Source organism: Hypanus sabinus, chromosome 14 (assembly GCF_030144855.1).
Source record: "Hypanus sabinus isolate sHypSab1 chromosome 14, sHypSab1.hap1, whole genome shotgun sequence".
NCBI classification, from domain to species: domain Eukaryota; kingdom Metazoa; phylum Chordata; class Chondrichthyes; order Myliobatiformes; family Dasyatidae; genus Hypanus; species Hypanus sabinus.
In genome coordinates, this window is record NC_082719.1 from 93,158,559 (window position 1) to 93,181,194 (window position 22,636).

At 39.4% G+C, this 22,636-nt stretch overlaps 1 protein-coding gene across 1 annotated transcript in view; it reads left to right on the forward strand.

The window, feature by feature from the left end:
* The window catches only part of amacr (alpha-methylacyl-CoA racemase), an 83,072-nt gene extending 65,261 nt beyond the window's left edge, over positions 1 to 17,811 (forward strand). Inside the window, 2 exon segments of the mRNA XM_059989654.1 lie at positions 16,032 to 16,261; positions 16,264 to 17,811. Coding sequence (XP_059845637.1) covers positions 16,032 to 16,261; positions 16,264 to 16,452 — 419 coding nt within the window. The 3' untranslated portion in view covers positions 16,453 to 17,811.
* The last annotated feature ends 4,825 nt before the right edge of the window (positions 17,812 to 22,636 follow it).

Sequence of the window (22,636 nt, forward strand, 5' to 3'; positions counted from 1 at the left end):
CTTAGACTCTATTATTTTGTCATATCTATGGAAGAATAAGCGCCCTAGAATCAATAAAATCCATCTCCAAAAACCTAAAAAAGAGGGTGGCATGGCTTTACCTAACTTTTGTTTATATTATTGGGCAGCCAATGTATGTTGTGCTACCTTTTGGTCTTTCTTCCATGGCCAACCCGAGTGCCCTAATTGGGTGGCAATGGAGTTGAGCTCCACTAAAGAATTATCTATCTCTGCACTTCTTGGCTCTGCACTCCCTAGTAGTTTGTCCAGATTAATAGTTAATCCTCTTGTTAGACACACTTTGCATATATGGGCTCAGTTTAGGAAATGCTATGGTTTCCATGGTTTTTCCGTTTCCAGCCCTGTCGTACATAATCACCTTTTTTTACCTACTACGTATGATTCAGCATTCCATGTTTGGTATAGGAAGGGCATTAGACATTTTGAAGATCTTTTCATTGATAAACACTTCGCTTCTTTTCAACAGCTCTCTGTTAAGTTCAATCTGCCCAAAGCTCATTTTTTTTAGATATCTCCAAATTAGACATTTTATTGCTCCTTTAATTCCTAACTTCCCTGAAATGCCTGTGAAAAATGCTATGGACTTATTTCTTTCCATTAATCCACTAGGTAAAGGTTTAATATCAATTATTCGAGATAAATTAGCAGCCTTACGATGGGCCCCGGTGGATAAAATTAAAATGGCATGGGAGCAGGATTTAAATACTTCCTTATCTGATGAGAGTTGGGACTCGATTCTCAAATCGGTTAACTCAACCTCTTTTTGTGCTCGCCATTGCCTTTTACAGTTTAAGATTGTTCATAGAGCCCATAATGTCTAAATCTAAACTATCTCGATTCTACCCTAACATTAGTCGGCTTTGTGATAAATGCAAGAGGGGTGAGGCCTCTCTCATTCATATGTACTAGTTCTGTCCTAGCTTGGAGAAATTTTGGAAAGATGTCTTCACTACGTTATCGTATATTCTGAATCACCACCTAGAACCAAACCCTTTAATTGCTTTGTTCGGTTTCTGGGGCGAGACATACTTACGTCTGAGTCCGACCAAATGCCGAATATTATCCTTTGTCTCTCTCTTGGCTAGACGCTTGATCCTCCTTAGATGGAGAGATGTTGCCCCGCCCACTCATGCTCAATGGCTTAATGACATTATGGCCTGCTTGGACCTCGAAAAAATTCATTATTTGGTTCTTAATTCGGATTTAAAGTTCCATAAGGTCTGGGGACCTTTTATCGAGTACTTTCATAACCTTCCTCTTGACTAGGGTGGTTTTTTTTTCGGTCCCTTGCTTTCAGCTCCCTTTTTTTTGGTAGTAGGCATTATTATCCTCTGTTGCTAAGTGTATTCACAGTCTGGGAGTTTGATTGTCCTGATTTATATTCTCTATATTGTGTTGTGGTTGGTCTGGAGTTTTTTTTTGTGTTGTGGGGTTTGGGCAGGATACTAAGTTTACTTGTCTTCAATTTAGGTGCTTTTTTAAAATTCTCTTTCTTTGTATCATATTGTCATTGTATGCTTAATTTTGCACTGTATTAATGTTCCTCATTTTGATCTGGGGTTTTTTTAATTTGTAGTTATGTAGAAAGTGTATAAAAAAACTAATAAAAAAAAGAAACAGACTATAAAATGCATTGTTTGTGTCACCGAACAGCACAGTCAGAGAATTGTGCTGGGGACAGCCTGCAAGTGTTGCCACACTTCTGGTGCCAACATAACATGCTCAAAACTCACTAACCATATTAATATTTTCAGTTATTCCCTTCCTGGAGGGCAATGTAGGAGGGAAGGTTAGATTGATCTTTGAATAGGTAAAAAGGTCAGCACAACATTGTGGACTGAAGGGCCTGTACTTTTCTATATTCTATGTATGTCTTCGAATGTGGGAGGAAACCAAAGCAGCAGGAGTAAGTCCATGTAGTCACCAGGAGAACATACAATCATATTATAGACTGGAGATAATTTGCAATACGTGTAGCTCAGGAGGTTGATGATTGGGTTGAGTTACCAGTATTTTCCTCTCATGGCAACTTACTTACATTTTATTACCATATGAGGAGACATCATCAATGTGGTTTTAATTGTGGTGTGTCCTCCGAGTGCTTGCCAGCTGATATGTCGCCATTTCGGAAACTCAATTGTGATGTAGGGAGAGAATTTTGTTGCTGTTGGTTGTGTGGCAAATTATGCACTGTGGTCTGGAATTTTGCTTGCATTGTCTCATAAATAAGATCATATAACCATATAACAATCACAGAACGGAAACAGGCCATCTCGGCCCTCCTAGTCCATGCGGAACTCGTAATCTCACCTAGTCCCACCTACCCACACTCAGCCCATAACCCTCCATTCCTTTCCTGTCCATATACCTATCCAATTTTACTTTAAATGACACAACTGAACTGGCCTCTACTACTTCTACAAGAAGCTCATTCCACACAGCTATCACTCTCTGTGTAAAGAAATACCCCCTCGTGTTTCCCTTAAACTTTTGCCCCCTAACTCTCAAATCATGTCCTCTCGTTTGAATCTCCCCTACTCTCAATGGAAACACCCTATTCACGTCAACTCTATCTATCCCTCTCAAAATTTAAATACCTCGATCAAATCCCCCCTCAACCTTCTACGCTCCAATGAATAGAGACCTAACTTGTTCAACCTTTCTCTGTAACTTATGTGCTGAAACCCAGGTAACATCCTAGTAAATCGTCTCTGCACTCTCTCTAATTTATTGATATCTTTCCTATAATTTGGTGACCAGAACTATACACAATATTCCAAATTTGGCCTTACCAATGCCTTGTACAATTTTAACATTACATCCCAACTTCTGTACTCAATGCTCTGATTTATAAAGGCCAGCATTCCAAAAGCCTTCTTCACCACCCTATCTACATGAGACTCCACCTTCAGGGAACTATGCACTGTTATTCCTAGATCTATCGGTTCCACTGCATTCCTCAATGCCCTACCATTTACCCTGTATGTTCTATTTGGATTATTCCTGCCAAAATGTAGAACCTCACACTTCTCAGCATTAAACTCCATCTGCCAACGTTCAGCTCATTCTTCTAACTGGCATAAATCTCCCTGCAAGCTTTGAAAACCCACCTCATTATCCACAACACCTCCTACCTTAGTATCATCGGCATACTTACTAATCCAATTTACCACCCCATCATCCAGATCATTTATGTATCTTACAAACAACAGTGGGCCCAAAACAGATCCCTGAGGCACCCCACTAGTCACTGGCCTCCATCCCGATAAACAATTATCCACCACTACTCTCTGGCATCTCCCATCTAGCCACTGTTGAATCTTATTACTCCAGCATTAATACCTAACGACTGAACCTTCTTAACCAACCTTCCATGTGGAACTTTGTCAAAGGCCTTGCTGAAGTCCATATAGACTACATCCACTGCCTTACCCTCGTCAACATTCCTCGTAACTTCTTCAAAAAATTCAATAAGGTTTGTCAAACATGACCTTCCACGCACAAATCCATGCTGGCTACTCCTAATCAGATCCTGTCTATCCAGATAATTATAAATACTATCTCTAAGAAAACTTTTCATTAATTTACCCACCACTGATGTCAAACTGACAGGTCTATAATTGCTAGGCTTACTTCTAGAACCCTTTTTAAACAATGGAACCACATGAGCAATATGCCAATCCTCCGGCACAATCCCCATTTCTAATGACATCTGAAAGATCTCCGTCAGAGCTCCTGCTATCTCTACACAAACTTCCCTCAAGGTCCTGGGGAATATCCTGTCAGGACCTGGAGATTTATCCACTTCTAAATTTCTTAAAAGCGCCAGTACTTCCACCTCTTTAATTGTCATAGGTTCCATAACTTCCTTACTTGTTTCCCACACCTTACACAATTACACCTTACAATTACATTCTTACACCTTACACAATCAAAGTCTACATGTCTGTTTACAGAATTGTTCATGCTTCTAGGAATTTTCGTGGATGCTGCATGTTTTGCTTGTGCCATGCCTTTCACTGATGCCCTGTCAAATTTGTGCCCCTGTTGATATTCATAGGTGGAGAGTTGGTCATGTCGCTTGACAACCTGTTGATATTCAAGGATCCTTGTAGATAGTTTTCTCCCAGTTAGGCCGAAGTAATATTTGCTGCAGTCCTTGCATTGGATTTTGTAGACCACATTGGTCTTGTCCAGACCGGTGGGAATTGAACCCCAAATGGTGATGACTGGTACGGTAAATCGTTGCACTAACCTCCATGGTACATTGGTTATTCTTAACTTAAAATTCTAACTTCTAATTTAACTTCTAAATCTAGCTTTGCACATGCAACTGCAATTGACTGTCTTAATTCTTTTTCTCTTTTGCTCTCTTTGGCTTGAGCCTGTTTCCAGATTGCATTCCATGAGAAGCCAGTCCTTAACAGAAATTAGCCATTTGTGCCTTTTTTTATTGAAATAATTTCTCAAATATCTATACCATAATCTTGTTTTCTATCTTTCAAAACTATATACCATAATCCTCTGTTGTCCATCAAAATAATATTTCTAAGCTCTATACCGTAACCCTCTGGCTTCTGTCATTGTCTGATGCTGCCTGCTATGTTTTGTAACTTCAAAACATTATACTTTTTCCAAAGGAAAACAAGAGAGTCAGAAGTTGAGTCATGTACTTCACTTTTTCCTTTAATTGGGGTGCGCATGTATCATGACATATGCATATAAATTGTAATGAGTTATTTAAACAAATAAATAAAGCTTGATCAACAAAATATTTACAGTATTACTTAAATATTACTGAAATACTTAAATACACAACAATGGCTGCTAGACAAATAGCTGTGGTATTACTAATCAGACTCTTGTACAAACTTTTAATTATTCAGATTAGGTCAGAATGATTTTTGTATCAGCTTTTAGCAAGCCCAACCAGGGATGCCAAACGTTATCAATTAGATGTAGCTTTGCAAGAAACCACAGCTTGCCTACTAATTATACTTCATAAATCATGATTAGTTCAAACAACTCAAAGATTCATTATGTACTTCAAACAAAACTCATTAATTTAGTTACTTAAGTTCAAAGTAAGTTTATTATCAAAGTACATATGCATACGTCACCATATGCTACCCTGAGATTCAATGAGAAACTACACAAAGACTGACAAACAACCAATGGACAAAAGGACACTACTAAACCCATCGCTGAACTATTCCCACAACTTGTGTACTCATTTTTAAGTACCCTTCATCTCATGTTCTCAATATTTATTGTTTATTTTTTTCTATTATTTTGTCTTTGCAGTTTGCTGTCTTTTTGCACATCAGTTATTTGTCTGTCCTGTTGAATGTGGTCTTTTAATTGAATCTATTGTGTTTCTTGGATTTACTATGAATGCCCATAAGAAATTGAATCTCAGCGTTGTATGTATTTTGATAATAAATTTGCATTGAACTGTGCAAATTCAAATAAATAATATCAAGTATATACGCTGCAGTGACTTTGAAAGTGAATCTATAGGATGTGGAATCAATTCAATATTTCACGATTCTTTTTGTTAATTTCACAACTTCTAAGATTTGTTAATTTTATTTGTATTTTACCCACACTAGATCAACCTGGCTGTGGCAAATTCTTCCAGTCAGAAACTTGAGGTCTTCTGGAAATACTGGTCTTGAGTTACTGCTGCTGATCATCTCTTTGCCCACCTTTTTGTACATTTCTGTATAAACTTTCCAGACGTTGCTTTGATTTTACATTTAAGGCAATGTCGACTCCTTTTCTATATACAGTCAGCCCTCCTTATCCGTGGGGGATTTCTCAAGTCCCTTATTTAACATGTATCAGTACGGTGGTCTTTAGGACCCAGCGGATCCCCGGACTTTATTTAACATGTCTCCGTGCGGTGGACATTAGGACCTGGCGGCGCAGCTCTGAATCCACAGTGTTTCTGTTAATGAAGATAATCACGATCGCGATTGAAAATAAGGTGGAAGTAATAAAGCGATCGGAAAGAGGTGAAATGCCATTGGTCATTGGAAAAGCGTTAGGCTACAGTCGGTCAACGATCGGAACAATTTTAATGGAGAATGTGAAAGGCCCTGCCCCGATAAAAGCTACAATTATTGCTAAGCAATGCAATGATTAGATTATTGAAATACGTATATTTCTTAAGTGTTTTATATGCATAAAAAGGTAAAATATGTACTATATACTAAGAAAAACGTTTGACTTACTGATGCTAAATAATACCGGATGTACCGTTCCGACTTCAAATCCAACTTAAAGACGGACTCGGGAATGGAACTCATTCATAACCCGTGGACTGCCTGTACTTTTAAGTCATTTCTAGATTATTTTTAATACCTAATACAATGTAAATGCTATGTAAATAGTTATACTGTATTGTTTAGGGAATAATGACAAGAAAAAATAGTCTGTATATGCTCAAGCAACGAGTGCTGGAGAGAGAACTTCTGGGTTTTCCCGATCCGCAGTTGGTTGAATCCGCGGATAAGGAGGGCCGACTGTATGTATCTAGTTGCAGAGCACTACAGCACAGAAACGGGCTTTTCAGCCCATCTAGTCCATGCTGAACTGTTATTCTGCCTCATTCCATAGACCTGCACCTGGACCATAGCCCTCTCACTCCTCCTTTCGTGTACTTATTCAAACATCTCTTAACTGTTACAATCGAAACCCACACCCACCGCTGACAATGGCAGCTTGCTCTGCACTCGGACTACTCTCAGTGAAGAAGTTTCCCATAAATATTTCACCTTTTGCCTTTAACCTATGACCTCTAGTTCTAGTTTCACCCACCAGTGAAATATATACCCTTCATAATTTTGTACATCTCTATTAAATCCCCCTCCCCAATTTTCTTACACTCCAAGGAATTGGGTCCTAACTTATTCAGCCATTCTTTATAACTCAGGTTCTCAAGTCCCGCCAAAATCTTTGTAAATTTTCTCTATACTCTTTCGATATTACTCATATCTTTCCTCTAAGTAGATGACCAGAACTTCACATAATACTCCAAATTTAGTCTCACCAATATCTTATACAACTTCAATATAACATCCAAACTCCAGTACTCCATACTCTGACTTATGAAAGCCAATATGTCATAATCTTTCTTTACGGCCCTGTCTACCTGTGATGCCACTTTCAAGGAACTATGGATCTGTATTCCCAAATCCCTCTGTTCTACCACACTCCTCAGTGCCCTACAATTCATGGTGTGAGCCCTATCCGGGTTTGTCCTCCCAAAATGTAATACCTCACACTTTTCTGTATTAAATTCCATATGCCATTTTTAGCCCATTTTTTCCAGCTGGTCCAGATTCTGTCTCAAGCTTTGATAGTCATCCTCGCTGTGCACTGTGTCCCTAATCTCCTAATTTTGGTGTCATCTGCAAATTTGCTGATCCAATTTACCACATTATTATCCAGATTATTGATACAGATGGGAAACAACAAGGGACCCAACACAGATCCCTATACCACACCACTAATCACAGATCTCCAGTCTGTAACTCTGGCTTCTCCCACTAAGCCAACATTGAATCTAATTTCACCTCATTTTGAATGCCAAGTGACTGAACCTTCTTAACCAACCTTCTGAGCAGGACTTTGTCAAAGGCCTTGCTGAAGTTTAATTTTCTTTAAGGCGTTGCTTGTCTCTTTGGTTCTTTTAGATGCTTGCTTGCTTTCTGAATCACCTTAATCATTTGGTCCATAACTATCAGAGTATTGGCCTTATATAGCGTACTCTCCGCAGCCCACAGTATCACAAATACACATGTGTGTCTCACTGTCAGTTGGGTTGGAGGAGTGATGTTCACAGTGTGATGCAGCTGCCTTCAGCTGGAAATTACTACAATTACATTCTGACCCTCACATTAACCAGGTGTCCAAATGTCAACATGACGTTTTCTCCCCCCCACATAATCCTTTCTGCCTCATGCTGACCAAATCTCTTTTGTTGTTTCCTGTTCTTCTACAACTCTTTCTTCTCTCCTCATTTGTATACCTGGCACTGTTCTGAAAAGCAAAATAAGAATTGAGTCACTTTATAGAAGATTGGCATATACCAGAACTAGCCAGCCCCAGTACAAACAGATAAACACAAGAGATTCTGCAGATGGTAGAAGTAAAGATAGTGTGCAGTCAGATTGTCAGGAAGAGCAGGCAGGTGATGGGACTTAGTTGCAGCCAACAGGCTGACTATCAAATCATTAGGGATGCAGAGTCAGAAAGGACAGCAAATACAGTACTCGAGGTATTGTATCTAAATGCGCGTAGTATAAGAAATAAGGTGGATGATCTTGTTGCAGTATTACAGATTGCCAGATATGATGTTATGGCTGAAGGATGGTTGTAGTTGGGAACTGAACGTCAGTTCCCAAGCAGGGTAGACAAAGAGGATGCAGTAGACGTGGTGTACTTGGATTTTCTGAAGGCCTTTGATAAGGTGCTGCACATGAGGCTGCTTAGCAAGATAAGAGCCCAAGACATTACAAGGAAGTTACTAACGTTGCTTGAGAATTGGCTGGTCGGCAGAAAACAGAATGCGAATAAAGGGATCCTATTCTGGCCGGCTGCCAGTTACCAGTAGAGTTCCACAGTGGTTGGTGTTGGAATTGCTGCTTTTTATTTTGTATGTCAATGATTTGGACTACAGTATTAATGGATTTGTGGCTAAATTTGCCAGTGATACAAAGATATATGGAGAAGCTGGTAGTATTGAGGAAACAGAAAGCCTGTAGAGAGACTTAGATAGTTTAGGAGAATGCGTAAAGTGGCAAATGAAATACGATGTTAGAAAATATATGGTCATGCACTTTAGTGTAAGAAATAAACAGGCAGACAATTTATTTAGATGGGAAGAGAATTCAAAATGCAGTGGTGCAAAGGGACTTAGGAGTCCTCGTGCAAGATACCCTAAAGGTTAACCTTTAGGTTGAGTCAGTTGTGAAGAAGGTGAATGTAATGTTGGCATTCATTTCTAAGGGTGTAGAGTATAAGAGCAGGAATGTGATGTTGAGGCTCTATAAGGCACTCCTCGTGAGACCACACTTGGAGTACTGTGTGCAGTTTTGGGCGACTTACTTTAGAAAGGATATACTGACATTGGAGAGGGTTCAGAGAAGATTCGCAAGAATGATTCCAGGAATGAAAGGGTTACCATATGAGAAACATCTGGCAGCTCTTGGGCTGTATTCCCTGGAGTTCAGGAGAATGAGGGGGGATCTCAGTAAAACATTCTGAGTGTTAAAAGGCCTGAACAGATTAGATATGGCAAAGTTATTTCCTATGGTAGGAGATTCTAAGATGTATGGGCATGACTTCAGGATTGAAGGATGTCCAATTAGAACTGAGATGTGAAGAAATTACTTTAGTCAGAGGGTGGTAAATCTGTGGAGATTGTTGCCGCGAGCGGCTGGCTGTGGAAGCCAAGTCATTGGGTGTATTTAAGGCAGAGATAGATAGGTTCTTGATTAACCAGTGCATCAAAGGATATGGGGTGAAGGCAGGGAGTGGTGATGACTGGAGGAATTTGATTAGCCCATGATTGAATGGTGGAGCAGACTCAATGGGCCGAACGGCCTACTTCTGCTCCTGTGTCTTATGGTCCAGGGTTGCACTTCACATCAGAGGGATATGAAGGTAGGCAGGGGGTGGTGTGGCTCTACTGGTAAAGAATGGCATCAAATCAGTAGAAAGATGTGATATAGGATGGGAAGATGTTGAATCCTTTTGGGTTGAGTTAAGAAACTGCAAGGGTAAAAGGACATTGATGGCAGTTGTATACAGGCCTCTCCACAGTGGCTGGATGGTCGGCCACAGATTGTAACAGGAAATAACAAAGGTGAGTCAAAAGGCCAAAGTTATGGTAGTCATGGGAGATTTTAACATGCAGGTCAATTGGGAAAATCAGGTTGGTAATGGATCTCAAGAGAGTGAGTTTGTTGAATGCCTAAGAGATGGCTTTTTAGAGGAGTTTGCCTTTGAGCTTACTAGGGGATCAGCTATACTGGATTGGGTGTTATGTAATGAATCCGAGGTAATTAGGGAGCTTAAGGTAAAAGAACCCTTAGGAGCCAGTGATCACAGTATGATTGTGTTCAAATTGAAATTTGATAGGGGGAAAGTCAAGTCTGATGTAGCAGTATTTCAGTGGAGTAAGGGAAATGACAGTAGTATGAGAGAGGAGTTGACCAAAGTAAATTGGAAGGAGCTTCTGGCAGGAATGGCAGCAGAGCAACAATAGGTGCAGAAGTAGACCATTCGGCCCCTCGAGTCTGCACCGCCATTCTGAGATCATGGCTGATCATTCACTATCAATACCCAGTCCCTGCCTTGTTTGATTCCCCTATCCATCAGATATCTATCTAGCTCCTTCTTGAAAGCATCCAGAGAATTGGCCTCCACCGTCTTCTGAGGCAGTGCATACCACACCTTCACAACTCTCTGGGAGAAGAAGTTTTTGAAACACAATGATGTGTGTTTCTTGAAAAAATGAGGAAGGTGCAAGACATGTGTATTCCAAAACTGAAGAAATACTCAAATAGTGAAATAGTACAACCGTGGTTGACGAGGGAAGTCAAAGCTATTCTAAAAGCAAAAGAAAGGGCATAAAACAAAGCAAAAATTAGTGGGAAGATAGATTGGGAAGTTTTTAAAAACCTGAAGCAGCGAAAACAATCATTAGAAGGGAAAAGATGAAATATGAAAGCAAGCTAGCAAATAATATCAATGTGGATAGTAAAAAAATTTTCAAGTATGTTAAAAATAAAAGAGAAATGAGAGTGGATATAGGAACTCTAGAAAATGAGGCAGGAGAAATAATAACGGGGGACAAGGAGATGGTTGGTGAACTAAATTGGTATTGCATCAGTCTTCACTGTGGAAGACACTGGCAGTATGCCTAATGTTGCAGTGTGTAAAGGAAGAGAAGTGGGTGCAGTTACTGTTACAAGAGAGAAGGTGCTCCAAAAGGTGAAAGACCTAAAAGTACATAAGTCACTTGGATCAGAGGAACTGCACCTTAGGGTTCTGAAAGAGGTAGCACTAGAGATTGTGGTGGTATTAGAAATGATCTTTCAAAAATCATTGGACTCCGACATAGTTGCTGGAGGACTGGAAAATTGCAAATATTACTCCACTCTTTAAAAAAGGAGGTAGACAGCAGAAAGGAAATTATAGACCAGTTAGTTTGAGCTCAGTGGTTGGGAAGATGATTGAGTCAATTGTTTATGATGAGGTGATGGAGTACCTGGTGACACAGGACAAGATAGTACAAGGTCAGCATGGTTTCCTTCAGGGAAAATCCTGCCTGTCAAACCTGTTGGAATTCTTTGAGGATATTACAAATAGGATAGATAAAGGGGATGCAGTAGATGTTCTATATTTGGACTTTAAGAAGATCTTTGATAAGGTGCCACACATGAGGCTGCTACCAAGTTAAGAGCCCATGGTACAACGGGAGAGTTACTGGCATGGTTAGAACATTGGTTGATTGGTAGGAGTGGATGCAGCGGATGTTGTATATTTGGACTTTCAGAAGACCTTTGACAAGGTGCCACAGATGAGGATTAAATTGGGGATTGCTGGGTTGCATTGCTCGAAGGGCCACAGGGACCTACACCACACTGTATCTCAATAAATAAATTTTGTTAGTTTTTTTGTTACCAAACTGCACTTCCTTTGTGGCTGTTACACTTTATCCTGTATTATTTTGGTAGTGGCTTCATTAATCAAGGGATTGAATTCAAGAGCCGTGAGGATATGTTGCAGCTTTATAAAACCCTGGTTATATTACACTGGAATATTGTATTCAGTTCTGGTCGTCTCATTATAGGAAAGATATGGAAGCTTAAGAGAAGGTGTAGATGAGATCTACCAGGGCGCCTCCTGCATGGGAGAGCATGTGTCATGAAGATAGTTGAGCAATGTAAAGCTTTTCCATTTGAAATGAAGGAGGATGAGAAGTGGCTTGATAGAAGTGTACAAAATGGCAAGAGAGTAGATAGCCAGGGACTTTTTTCCTAGAGTGGAAATAGCTAATACCGGGGCAAATTTTTGTGATTGGAGGAAAGTGTAGGGGGGTGTCAGAGGTAGGTTCTTTATATAGAGATTGGTGGGTGTGTGGAATGCCCCATCGGGGGTGGTGGTAGAGGCAGATAAATTTAGGATATTTAAGGAAGACTTTAGACCAATGTATGATAGAAAATGGAGGGTTATGTAGGATATTTTAGATTGATTTTAGAGTAGGTTAAAAGCTTGGCACAAAATTGTGTACCATAGGGTCTGTATTGTGCTATAATGTTCAAAATTCTATTTTCTCTAAAATAATGCAATATACCCATAGAATCCTTTAGTGTTTTCAATCAAAGTCGAGAAGGAACTCGGAGGATAGTATTTAAAAAACTTCAGGATCAGGTCTTGACAGCGCAGAGCCTCTGTCGATGACCAAAGGAGAACTTACCTTTCTCTGTCATTTTTTAAAAAATCTAACTTCCCTTAATAAAAATCTTCATGGACACTAGTCTCCCCACCGAGGACAACAGTGACAGTCAGGCGACAACGGCGGGCTTTTGTGCCCCACCGCTGGTGGTAGAAACACCACTGTTCACTGTCCTCCTCACTCCTGTCTCTGTGTCGTGTGCGCTCCCCTGCTGGGCCTGTTCTGGTCTGCTGTTGGACGCGTGGCTCAGTAATCTGCCCGACGGACGCCATGCTCTCCCTCTTGGCTTTCCACAGCACGTCTGTCTGGGCTGCCACCTTCTGGGGGTCACTGAAATCTGCGTCGGCCAGCAGCAGATGTATGTCCTTGGGCAGTTGCTCCAGGAACACTTGCTCAAACATGAGGCAGAGCTTGTGTCCATCTGCCAGGCCCAGCATCTCATTCATTAATGCTGATGGTGGCCTGTCTCCCAAACCATCCAGGTGCAGCAGGTGGGCGCCTTGCTCACGCCGTGAGAGGCCAAAGGTCCCAATGAGCAGCGCTTTGAATGCTTCATATTTGCCTTCTTCCGGGGGTGACTGTATGAAATCTGCAACCTGGGCAGCTGTCTCCTGGTCAAGGGCGCTTACCACGTAACAGTAACGTGTGGAATCAGAAGAGATCTGCTGAATCTGGAACTGGGCTTCTGCTTGGCTAAACGACACACGTGGTCACAGCGTCCAGAAAGTCGGCAGTTTTAGCGAAACTGCGTGAACAGATGAAGAGTAGGTCATCTTTGGTCCAAATCCCGTTTGGACCGTCGGGGTCACCAATGTAGCGATGTACTACATACAGAGCTAGAAACAACGAGGCGCAGTCGGTAAGTCATTTCGAGACAAGTTTATTTGAACTTAGCGGCGCTGGTTTTTAATCCCTAGCTCCCGCCCTGTCCGGGCGGAAATGACGTCAGAGGTGCATTACCAAAGTCTCTCCCCACGCGCTGGCTATTTGTGAGCTGGCTTGCCTGCACAGAAAGTGGGTCGCCACAGTATCATTATGATCTCTAACCAGACAATAAGTACAAATCTTTATTTAACAACAGGAATACTCATAAGTTAATAATCATGTGAATTTGAAGTGATTATAACACATTCATGAATACTTCATGAAGATGTACTTGAAGAATTAGTGACTTAAAATTAAAACAGCATTAGTTTGACACTTGCCAATATTTTTCCTCCATGACAAAGTAATGCCTTATGAATTGTATGCTGTGTTTGAATTGCACATTCTTGCTTCTTGTTTGCCTTTCCTTTCTGTATTACTATAATATGCAGGTTACAGAAAAAGATATTGATCACTGAGGAAAATCTCTGCCCCCAGCTATTTGTGTAGTGAGTCAGGACAGTATACATTGTGCCTCCTAAGGCTGGTGCAGTTGATATTGATCCCAGCAGGTGAGCACTAAACTAACACCTCACACTTTGTGTTAACCTGTCAGTCTTCAGGCCTTGCCATTCTACCAAATGTTAATATTGGATTATTTATATCAAGGCGCTAATGTTCCTCATCCTTGGCTATGTGAGGATTGCACATTTTTTCAGAGAATTATTGTATGTGTTACTCTTGGTTTCTTCCTAAAGTACATCACAATGATACCTTGGTTGATAGGTTTATTGGTCAGTTTATATTACTTCTGGCACAGGCGGGTGGCAGGGTCACTGGCTGGAGTATATGACCTTGTGACACATTGGGTTAAAGGGAAATAAAGGAGGAGATACAACTGCTCTGAAAGATGGCCCACACTTGCAGACTAAGTGGTTTCTCCTGTGTCATAAAGAAAAATGAATTAGGTAACAAGGATTGTTTATGAATGTGTCCAGGACAAAGAAGTGGGCAGGAAAAATCTTTGCAGACACCACCCATCCTGCCAGAGCTCCCTTTTGGAAGGAGCTACGGGACTATTAAAACAAAAACAAAATCATGCCATCTTATAATTTTCTTCCCCCAGAGTATTAATCTGGTCAACTAATCATAATAGCTCCTCCCTCTATATATTACTTCAGTCTCTGCAATGCACTGTAAACACTTTAAACCATGTTTTATAAACACAAGAGATTCTGCAGATTCTGGAAATCCAGAGCAAAATGCACAAAGCACTGGAGGAATTCAGCAGGTCAGGCAGCATCTATGAAGAGGAATAAAGTGTTGATGTTTTGAGTTGAGACCCTTTATCAGGACTCCACTTTTTATAATGCTCTTTACATTGTAACTACACGCTGGTAATGCATAAATCTCTTATTGATTATAACAGACGTTTTGATGGCAAACTCTTCCATCTTCAGCAGGGATGATGCTTTGAATTATTGCGTAAAGAGAAGGTGAGGCTTCTTTGTTCTTTAGCATTCCTTCAGAGATGTTGGGACAAGGACATCACTAAATTTGGCCTCATCCCTGATGAAGATGACAGAGTTTGTCATCAAAACATCAGTTAATATTGATAACTGTACCTAGCTAGAAGCTCGATAAAATGTTTTTGTCATGTACACTGGGAAAGCACTAGGTTCTTTTTTACATCCTGGTATTTATGAACATTTTATTCCATATTTGTACTTTAATCTCTAACTTATTTTGTGTGATTATTTGTAATTGTAGAATTTTGTTTTTCATTGTGTATCACACCCTGACCAATACACCGCAGTACATTCCTAACACAGAGGATTCACTTTAATTGGGGCAACTGTTATTTGGGGCAACTCCTAAAGAACAAATACTAATGAAGAAAATATCTGGGATTCCCTTTGTTTTATTGGGACACAATGCTACTTCATCGGGGCAGGAGACTTACCGATTATCTTCCAACTAGTGCCAGTCGCGTGCACTTGTGTGCCAGTTAGACTCTACACCATGCTTAGAGTGTACAGTTTTTAAACAGCAAGCAAGATAAAATCTGCAGATGCTGGAAATCTAAGCAACACACGCAAAATACTGGGGGAGCTCAGCAAGCCAGGCAGCGTCTAGTAAAAGAGCACAGTCAACGTTTCAGTCCGAAACCTTTCGACAGGACAGTTTTTAAATAGCATCAGCTGTGTGTGTTTGTATTTAAAAAAGTGATCTTTTTGTCAATTGGTGAGAAATAAGCAGTAAAGTAATTCCGAACTGTTTTATTCACTGCGGTTTCAAGCACTAAGGCTTGGAGATGCCAAAAACAGCTGAGAGTGAAATTGAAAAGATTTCACTCCCTCAGCAAGTTAGGAACAATGATGAATTTGAAGGTATTGACAATTATCTTGAATGTTACATGAAATGAAAATTTGGAGGATGCAGTCATGGCTCTGTGTTTTATATATCTTTTTATCTATTTTCATGAAACTTCGGCTAAGTGGGGCAGCCACTTAATTGGGCCAAAATGAACTGGTCTGGCTGTATTAACTGGAATTGACTGTACATGTAAATGTATATGATTGATCCTTGATCATTAATCCTTATTTTCCATGCAGATTTTACGATATATGTTCTACAAATTCTGAGAATAATTTGGTCTTATTTATCATTGTAGGGCTTGGCTTGGATTCTGCCAAACTTGCTCCTCAGATGAGCCAGTCTGACTGGCCAGAGATGAAGAGAATTTTTGCAGAAGCCTTTGCTGCAAAAAGTCGAGAGCAGTGGTGTAAGATCTTTGATGGGACGGATGCTTGTGTGACTCCTGTTTTGTCATTTGAAGAAGCTCTTAATCATCCACATAACCAAGAAAGAGGATCTTTTGTCACAGATGAGAATGGGCAAGTCAGCCCCAGACCAGCCCCAGACCAGCCCCTGTCCTTTCCCGGACCCCAGCCACTGTCAATTTGGGAAGAAACCCAGAAGTGGGAGAACACACACAACTTGTATTAACTGAATATGGTTTCACCAAAGAACAGATAAATATGCTGCTGTCTGCTGAAATTATTGAATGTAGAAGATCAAAATCTAATTTGTAATGATTTTATATCTGTCATTTAATTATATTAGACCAGATATATAGAATGGAACAAATTCTATTTGCCATTTGATCATGGCTGATCCCAGATCCCATTCAGCCCCATACACCTGCCCTGTCACCATATCCCTTGATTCTCTGGCCAAACAGGAATCTATTAATTTCCATTATAAGTATACCCCCATACTTGGCCTCTGCCATAGTCTGTGGCAGAGCATTCCACAGATTCACCACTCCTGGGCTAAAAAAAAATCCTCTTCTGTTCTAAAAGGTTGCCCCACAATCTTGAGGGTGTGTCCTCTAATTCTGGATATCCCCACCGTAGGAAACATCCTCTCAACATCCACCTTATCTAGTAATTACAACATTCAGTAGGTTTCAATGAGATCCCCCCCACATTCTTCTAAGTTCCGGTGAGTATAAGCGCAAATCTGGCAGATGCGCCTCATATGTTAACCCCTTCATCCCTGGAATCATCCTCGTGAACCTCTTCTGAACTCTATCCAATGGCAATACATCTTTTCTGAGATAAGGAGCCCAAAACTGTTGACAATACTCCAAGTGCAGCCTGACTAGTGGCTTATAACGTTTCTGCATTATCTCCTTGCTTTTATATTCTCCTTGAAATAATGCCAATACTGCATTTGCCTTCTTTACCACAGACTCAACCTGTGAATTAGCCTTCGGAGAGCCTTGCACTAGGACTCCTAAGTTCGTTTGCACCTCTGATGTTTGAATTTTCTTCCCATTTAGATAATAGTCTGCACTTTTCTTCCTTTACCAAAAATACATTGTCATACATTTCCCAACACTGTATTCCATCTACAACTTTTATGCATATTCTTCCAATTCGCCTATGTCTTGCTGCAATCGTATTGCTTCCTCAGCACTACCTACCCCTCCACCTATCTTCATATCATCCACAAACATTGCCACAAAGGCGTCGATTGCACTATCTAAATCATTGACAAACAATATGAAGAGCAGTGGTCCCAATACTGACCCCTGAGGAACACTATTAGTCACTAGTAGCTAATCAGAAAAGCTGATTAGCTTTTATTCTCACTGGCTGCTTTCTGCCTGTCAGCCATTCTTCTATCCATGCCAATATATTTCTTGTAAAACCATAGGATTTTATCTTGTTAAAGCAGCCTCATGTGAGGCAGCTTATCCAATGCCTTCTGAAATTCCAAGTAAATGATGTCCACTGCCTCTCCTTTGTCCACCCTGCTTGTTACTTCCTCTAATAGATTTGTAAGACAAGATTTCCTTTTACAGGAACTTTGCTGACTTTGACTTATTTTATCATTAGTCTCCAAGTACCGCAAAACCTCATCCTTAATGATGGACTCCCAACACATTCCCAACCACTGAGGTTAGGTTAACTGGCGTATAATTTTTGCTCTTTTGTCTTTCTCCCTCTTTAAGAGTGGACTAACATTTGCAATTTCCCAGTCTTCTGGTACCATCAAGTGATTATTGAAAGATCATGACCAATATATCTATTATCTTTGCAGCAACCTTTCTCAGGACTCTGGGATGTAGTCCATTTGGTGCAGGTGACTTATCCACCTTGAAACCTTCGAGTTTGCCTAGCCAATAAAAATTACGACCTTGATATAATGAAGGAATTCTGCAATTTTATTATTGTAACCAAATTAACATGCTTTCAAAAATAAACATTTCATATAACTTTACAAAATCTTGGAAAAATTTCATTAGGAAACACAAAGCACCTTGCAGTCTTATACATTCAGTAGCCACTTTATTAGGTAAAAGAGTGGAACTGCCACTGTAACCCATCTACTTCAAGGTTCAATAAGTTGTGCGATCAGAGATTAGAGAACACGTGGTTATTTGAATTACTGTCACCTTCCTGTCAGCTTGAACCAGTCTGGCCATTCTCCCCTGACCTCCCTCATTAACAAGGCATTTTTGCCAACAGAAATGCGGCTCACTGGATTTTTTTTTGCTCCATTCTCTTGAACTCTTGAGACTTGTGTGTGAAAATCCTAGGAAATCAGGTTCCAAGATGCTCATACCACTCTATCTGGCATCAAAAATTTTTTCATGGTCAAAATCACTTGGAAGAGGGTGGCATGGCTTTACCTAACTTTTGTTTATATTATTGGGCAGCCAATATACGTTGTGCTACCTTTTGGTCTTTTTTCCATGGCCAACCCGAGTGCCCTAATTGGGTGGCAATGGAGTTGAGTTCCACTAAAAATCTATCTATTTCTGCACTTCTTGGCTCTGTACTCCCTAGTAGTTTGTCCAGATTGTTAATCCTCTTGTTAGACACACTTTGCGTATATGGGCTCAGTTTAGGAATTTTTATGGTTTCTATGGTTTTTCCTTTTCTAGCCCTATCTTACATAATCACCTTTTTTTACCTACTATGTATGATTCAACATTCTATGATTGGTATAGGAAGGACATTAGACATTTTGAAGATCTTTTTATTGATAATCGCTTCACATCTTTTCAACAGCTCTCTGCTAAATTCAATCTGCCTAATGCTCATTTTTTTAGATATCTCCAAATTAGACGCTTTATTAATCCTTTAATTCCTAACTTCCCTGAAATGCCTGAGAAAAATGTTATGGATTTATTTCTTTCTATTAATCCACTGGGTAAAGGTTTAATATCATTTATTCATGATAAATTAGCATTCTTACGGCGTGCCCCTGCGGATAAAATTAGAATGGCTTGGGAGCATGATTTAAATATCTCCTTATCTGATAAGACTTGGGACTCGATTCTCAAATCGGTTAATTCAACCTCTCTTTGTGCTCGCCATTGCCTTTTACAGTTTAAGATTGTTCATAGAGTCCATATGTCTAAATCTAAACTATCTCGATTTTACCCTAATATTAGTCCTTTTTGTGATAAATGCAAAAGGGGCGAGGTCTCTCTTATTCATATGTACTGGTTCTGTCTTAGCTTGGAGAAATTTTGGAAAGATGTCTTCATAACTTTATCTTTTCTGAATCACCACCTAGAACCTAACCCTTTAATTGCTTTGTTTGGTTTTTTGGGTGAGACAGATTTACGTTTGAGTTCGACTAAGTGTAGAATATTATCTTTTGTTTCTCTCCTGGCTAGACGTTTAATCCTCCTTGGATGGAGGGATGTTGCCCCGCCCATGCATGCTCAATGGCTTAATGATATTATGTCCTGCTTAGACCTTGAAAAAATTCATTATTCAGTTCTTAATTCGGATATAAAGTTCCATAAGGTCTGGGGACCTCTTATTGAGTAATTGCATAACCTTCCTCTTAACTAAGGTTTTTTTTTCGGTCCCTTGCTTTCAGCTCCTTTTTTTTGGTAGTAGGCATTATTATCTTCTGTTTTTAAGTGTATTTACAGTTTTGGGGGTTTGAATGTCCTGATTTATATTCTCTATATTGTGTTATGGTTGGTCTGGAGTTTTTTTTTTGTTGCGGGGCTTAGGGAGGATACTAATTTTACGTCTTCAATTTGGGTGCTTTCACAATTAATCTTTTTTTGTATTATATTATTGTATGTTTATTTTTGCTCTATTAATGTTCTTCATTTTGATTTGGGTTTCTATCTGTAGCGATGTAGAAAATGCATAAAAAAACTCTTTCTTTTTCAATCTTTTTATTGAATTTCATATATAAAGAGAAACACAACATAATATAAATAGGTTATAAGTGCACTAGACTTGAAGTTAAATTTAAAATAGGATAACAATATCTTATTAAATATCAGCCAAAAAAAAACTTACAATAAACAATCAAATCTATTTTGATTGAACATGAAAAATAATAAAAATAGTCATCAAAAGAAAAAAAATGTAAAAATGCATGAAAAAATGTATATTAAAAAAAATAAACCTAAACTAACATGGGCAATAATACCAGTTTATATGAGTATGATAGTGTCAAAAACTCCGGAACTCCATACCAGAACAAGAATAAAAAGAGAAAAGGTCTGGAAGAGGCCAAATTAATTCATATGAAAGTGTCGAATGAACGGTCCCCAAGTTTCTTCAAATTTAATTGATGAATCGAAAATAGTACTTCTAATTTTTTCTAAACTCAGACAAGAGATAGTTTGAGAAAACTACTGAAATGTGGTAGGAGAGTTTACTACTCTCCATTTTTGTAATATAGACCTTCTGGCCATTAATGTTACAAAGGCGATCATTCGTCTAATTGAAGGGGAAAGTCGACTACCATCCTCATTTGGTATACCAAAAATTGCAGTAATAAAATGAGGTTGTAAATCAATATTCCAAATTGAGGAAATGGTAGCAAATATGTCCTCTGAAAAACTTTGTTCTTGATAGCCCTATCTTACTTAACTTCTTTTTTAAACCTTTAACAGATCAAGCTTTTAGCATATGGAAAAGGAAAGGTATAATATGTTTTCGTGATCTCTTTTCTGAAGGTAGTTTGATGTCTTTTGACCAACTTTCCAACAAATTTAATTTACCTAAATCTAATTTTTTCAGATATTTACAAATTAGAAATTTTTTATATAAAGTTTTACCATCCTTTCCCAATTCAACTTTGATGGACTTTTCAGACATGATTTTTACCCTGAATCCTTGTCAGAAAGGATTAGTGGCTCTTATTTATAACAGGATTATGAAGATACAACCAGAAATATCAGGTAGAATTAAACAAGAGTGGGAAAAAGAACTTCAATATAATATATCAACAGAAAAATGGGAAAAATTTTTACAAATGGTTAATTCTTCTTCTATATGTGCTAAACATGCTTTAATACAATTTAAGGTCGTACATAGAGCTCATATGTCTAAAGATAAGCTTGCTCGATTCTATTCTCATATTAACCCTCAATGTGACAGATGTCATTCAGATGTGGCCTCATTGACCCTTGGTCATGTCCCACTTTACATAACTATTGGAAGGCATAAAAAAAACTAATAATAAAAAAAAATTTTAAAAATCACTTGGATCACATTTCTTCCCCATTCAGATGTTTGGTCCGAACAACAAACTGAACCATTTGACCATGTCTGAGTGCCTTTATGCATTGAGTTGCTGCCACATAATTGGCTGATTAGAGGAGCCCTGCGAAGGTTGAGGTCAACTATGGATGTTGCGTCATATCTGTCTATGTAATACACAAACCAGAGTGGCACGAATGAAGAGCAAGCAGCTGCCGATGCAACATGCTCCCCTCTTCAAGCGGCTAATAAATCCAAATGAACAGCGGAGACCAATGCAGTTTGGCACCAGCAGCGTCACAGGAATTGCCAGTCAGTGTTGAACTCAACATAGGACTATCTTAAAGACTTCGGCTCCAGATTTTTCCTTGGGTTTTATTCCCAATACTTTCCCCATGCATGGGTATAGCCGCAAGGTGGTGAAAGTTTGTGACCAGAGTTTTCTTTCTATGTGAGCTACCAACCACAGGTGATGAGCCCCATCTGCCCAAAGTAACTGGTTTTCCTCTTCTATCAGTAGAAATGGTTCCACCAGGCTTAGTAGCTAAGCCACACGTGAAGGCCAGGGTCTGGACTTAGTTGTCAGAGGCTATTTGAAACACACGCCATTAGGGGCATTTAATAAGTAGTGGAAAATTATCCCCACTACCCCCCAACCAACCCCACCACTGGCTATGACAACCTTAAGAACCTTGGCTAATTAGATTGTTGCATTAACGAGCAGGTGCAGTGTATACCTAATAAAACGGCCATGGAGTATATACATACTTCCTAAACTTTCAATAATTAAGGGCAGAAAACATGGATGTTACAAGCAGTAATTTCAAATGCTTTATTTGCAATTAGGAAACCCAGGAGGTGTCAGGATCCACTACTGCTGCCTTAGCTGCACTCATGACAAATCAAATGGACATGCAGCCTAACTCTGTTTATTAGGCTTTGACAAACATCATACTATTGCTAAATGTATTGATCTGAAAGTGTACTAAGCTATTGTCAACTTACCTACCTCCTAGTCACTGGTGCTTCCCCTTGCCAAGTCACTACTCCTTCCACACATGGTCAACCCAGAAGTAAATTTTGAGGCAACGTTACTGAAATTTTATTTATTTTAGGTTGCAGGAATTTATATCTGTGTGAATACCTATAATAAACTTATTTTTTACATTATTATGTTTTCTGCAAGTATCAATGTTGCAAAATCCTCAGTAAGTATCTGAATTCAGCCCTGGCAATACTTCAT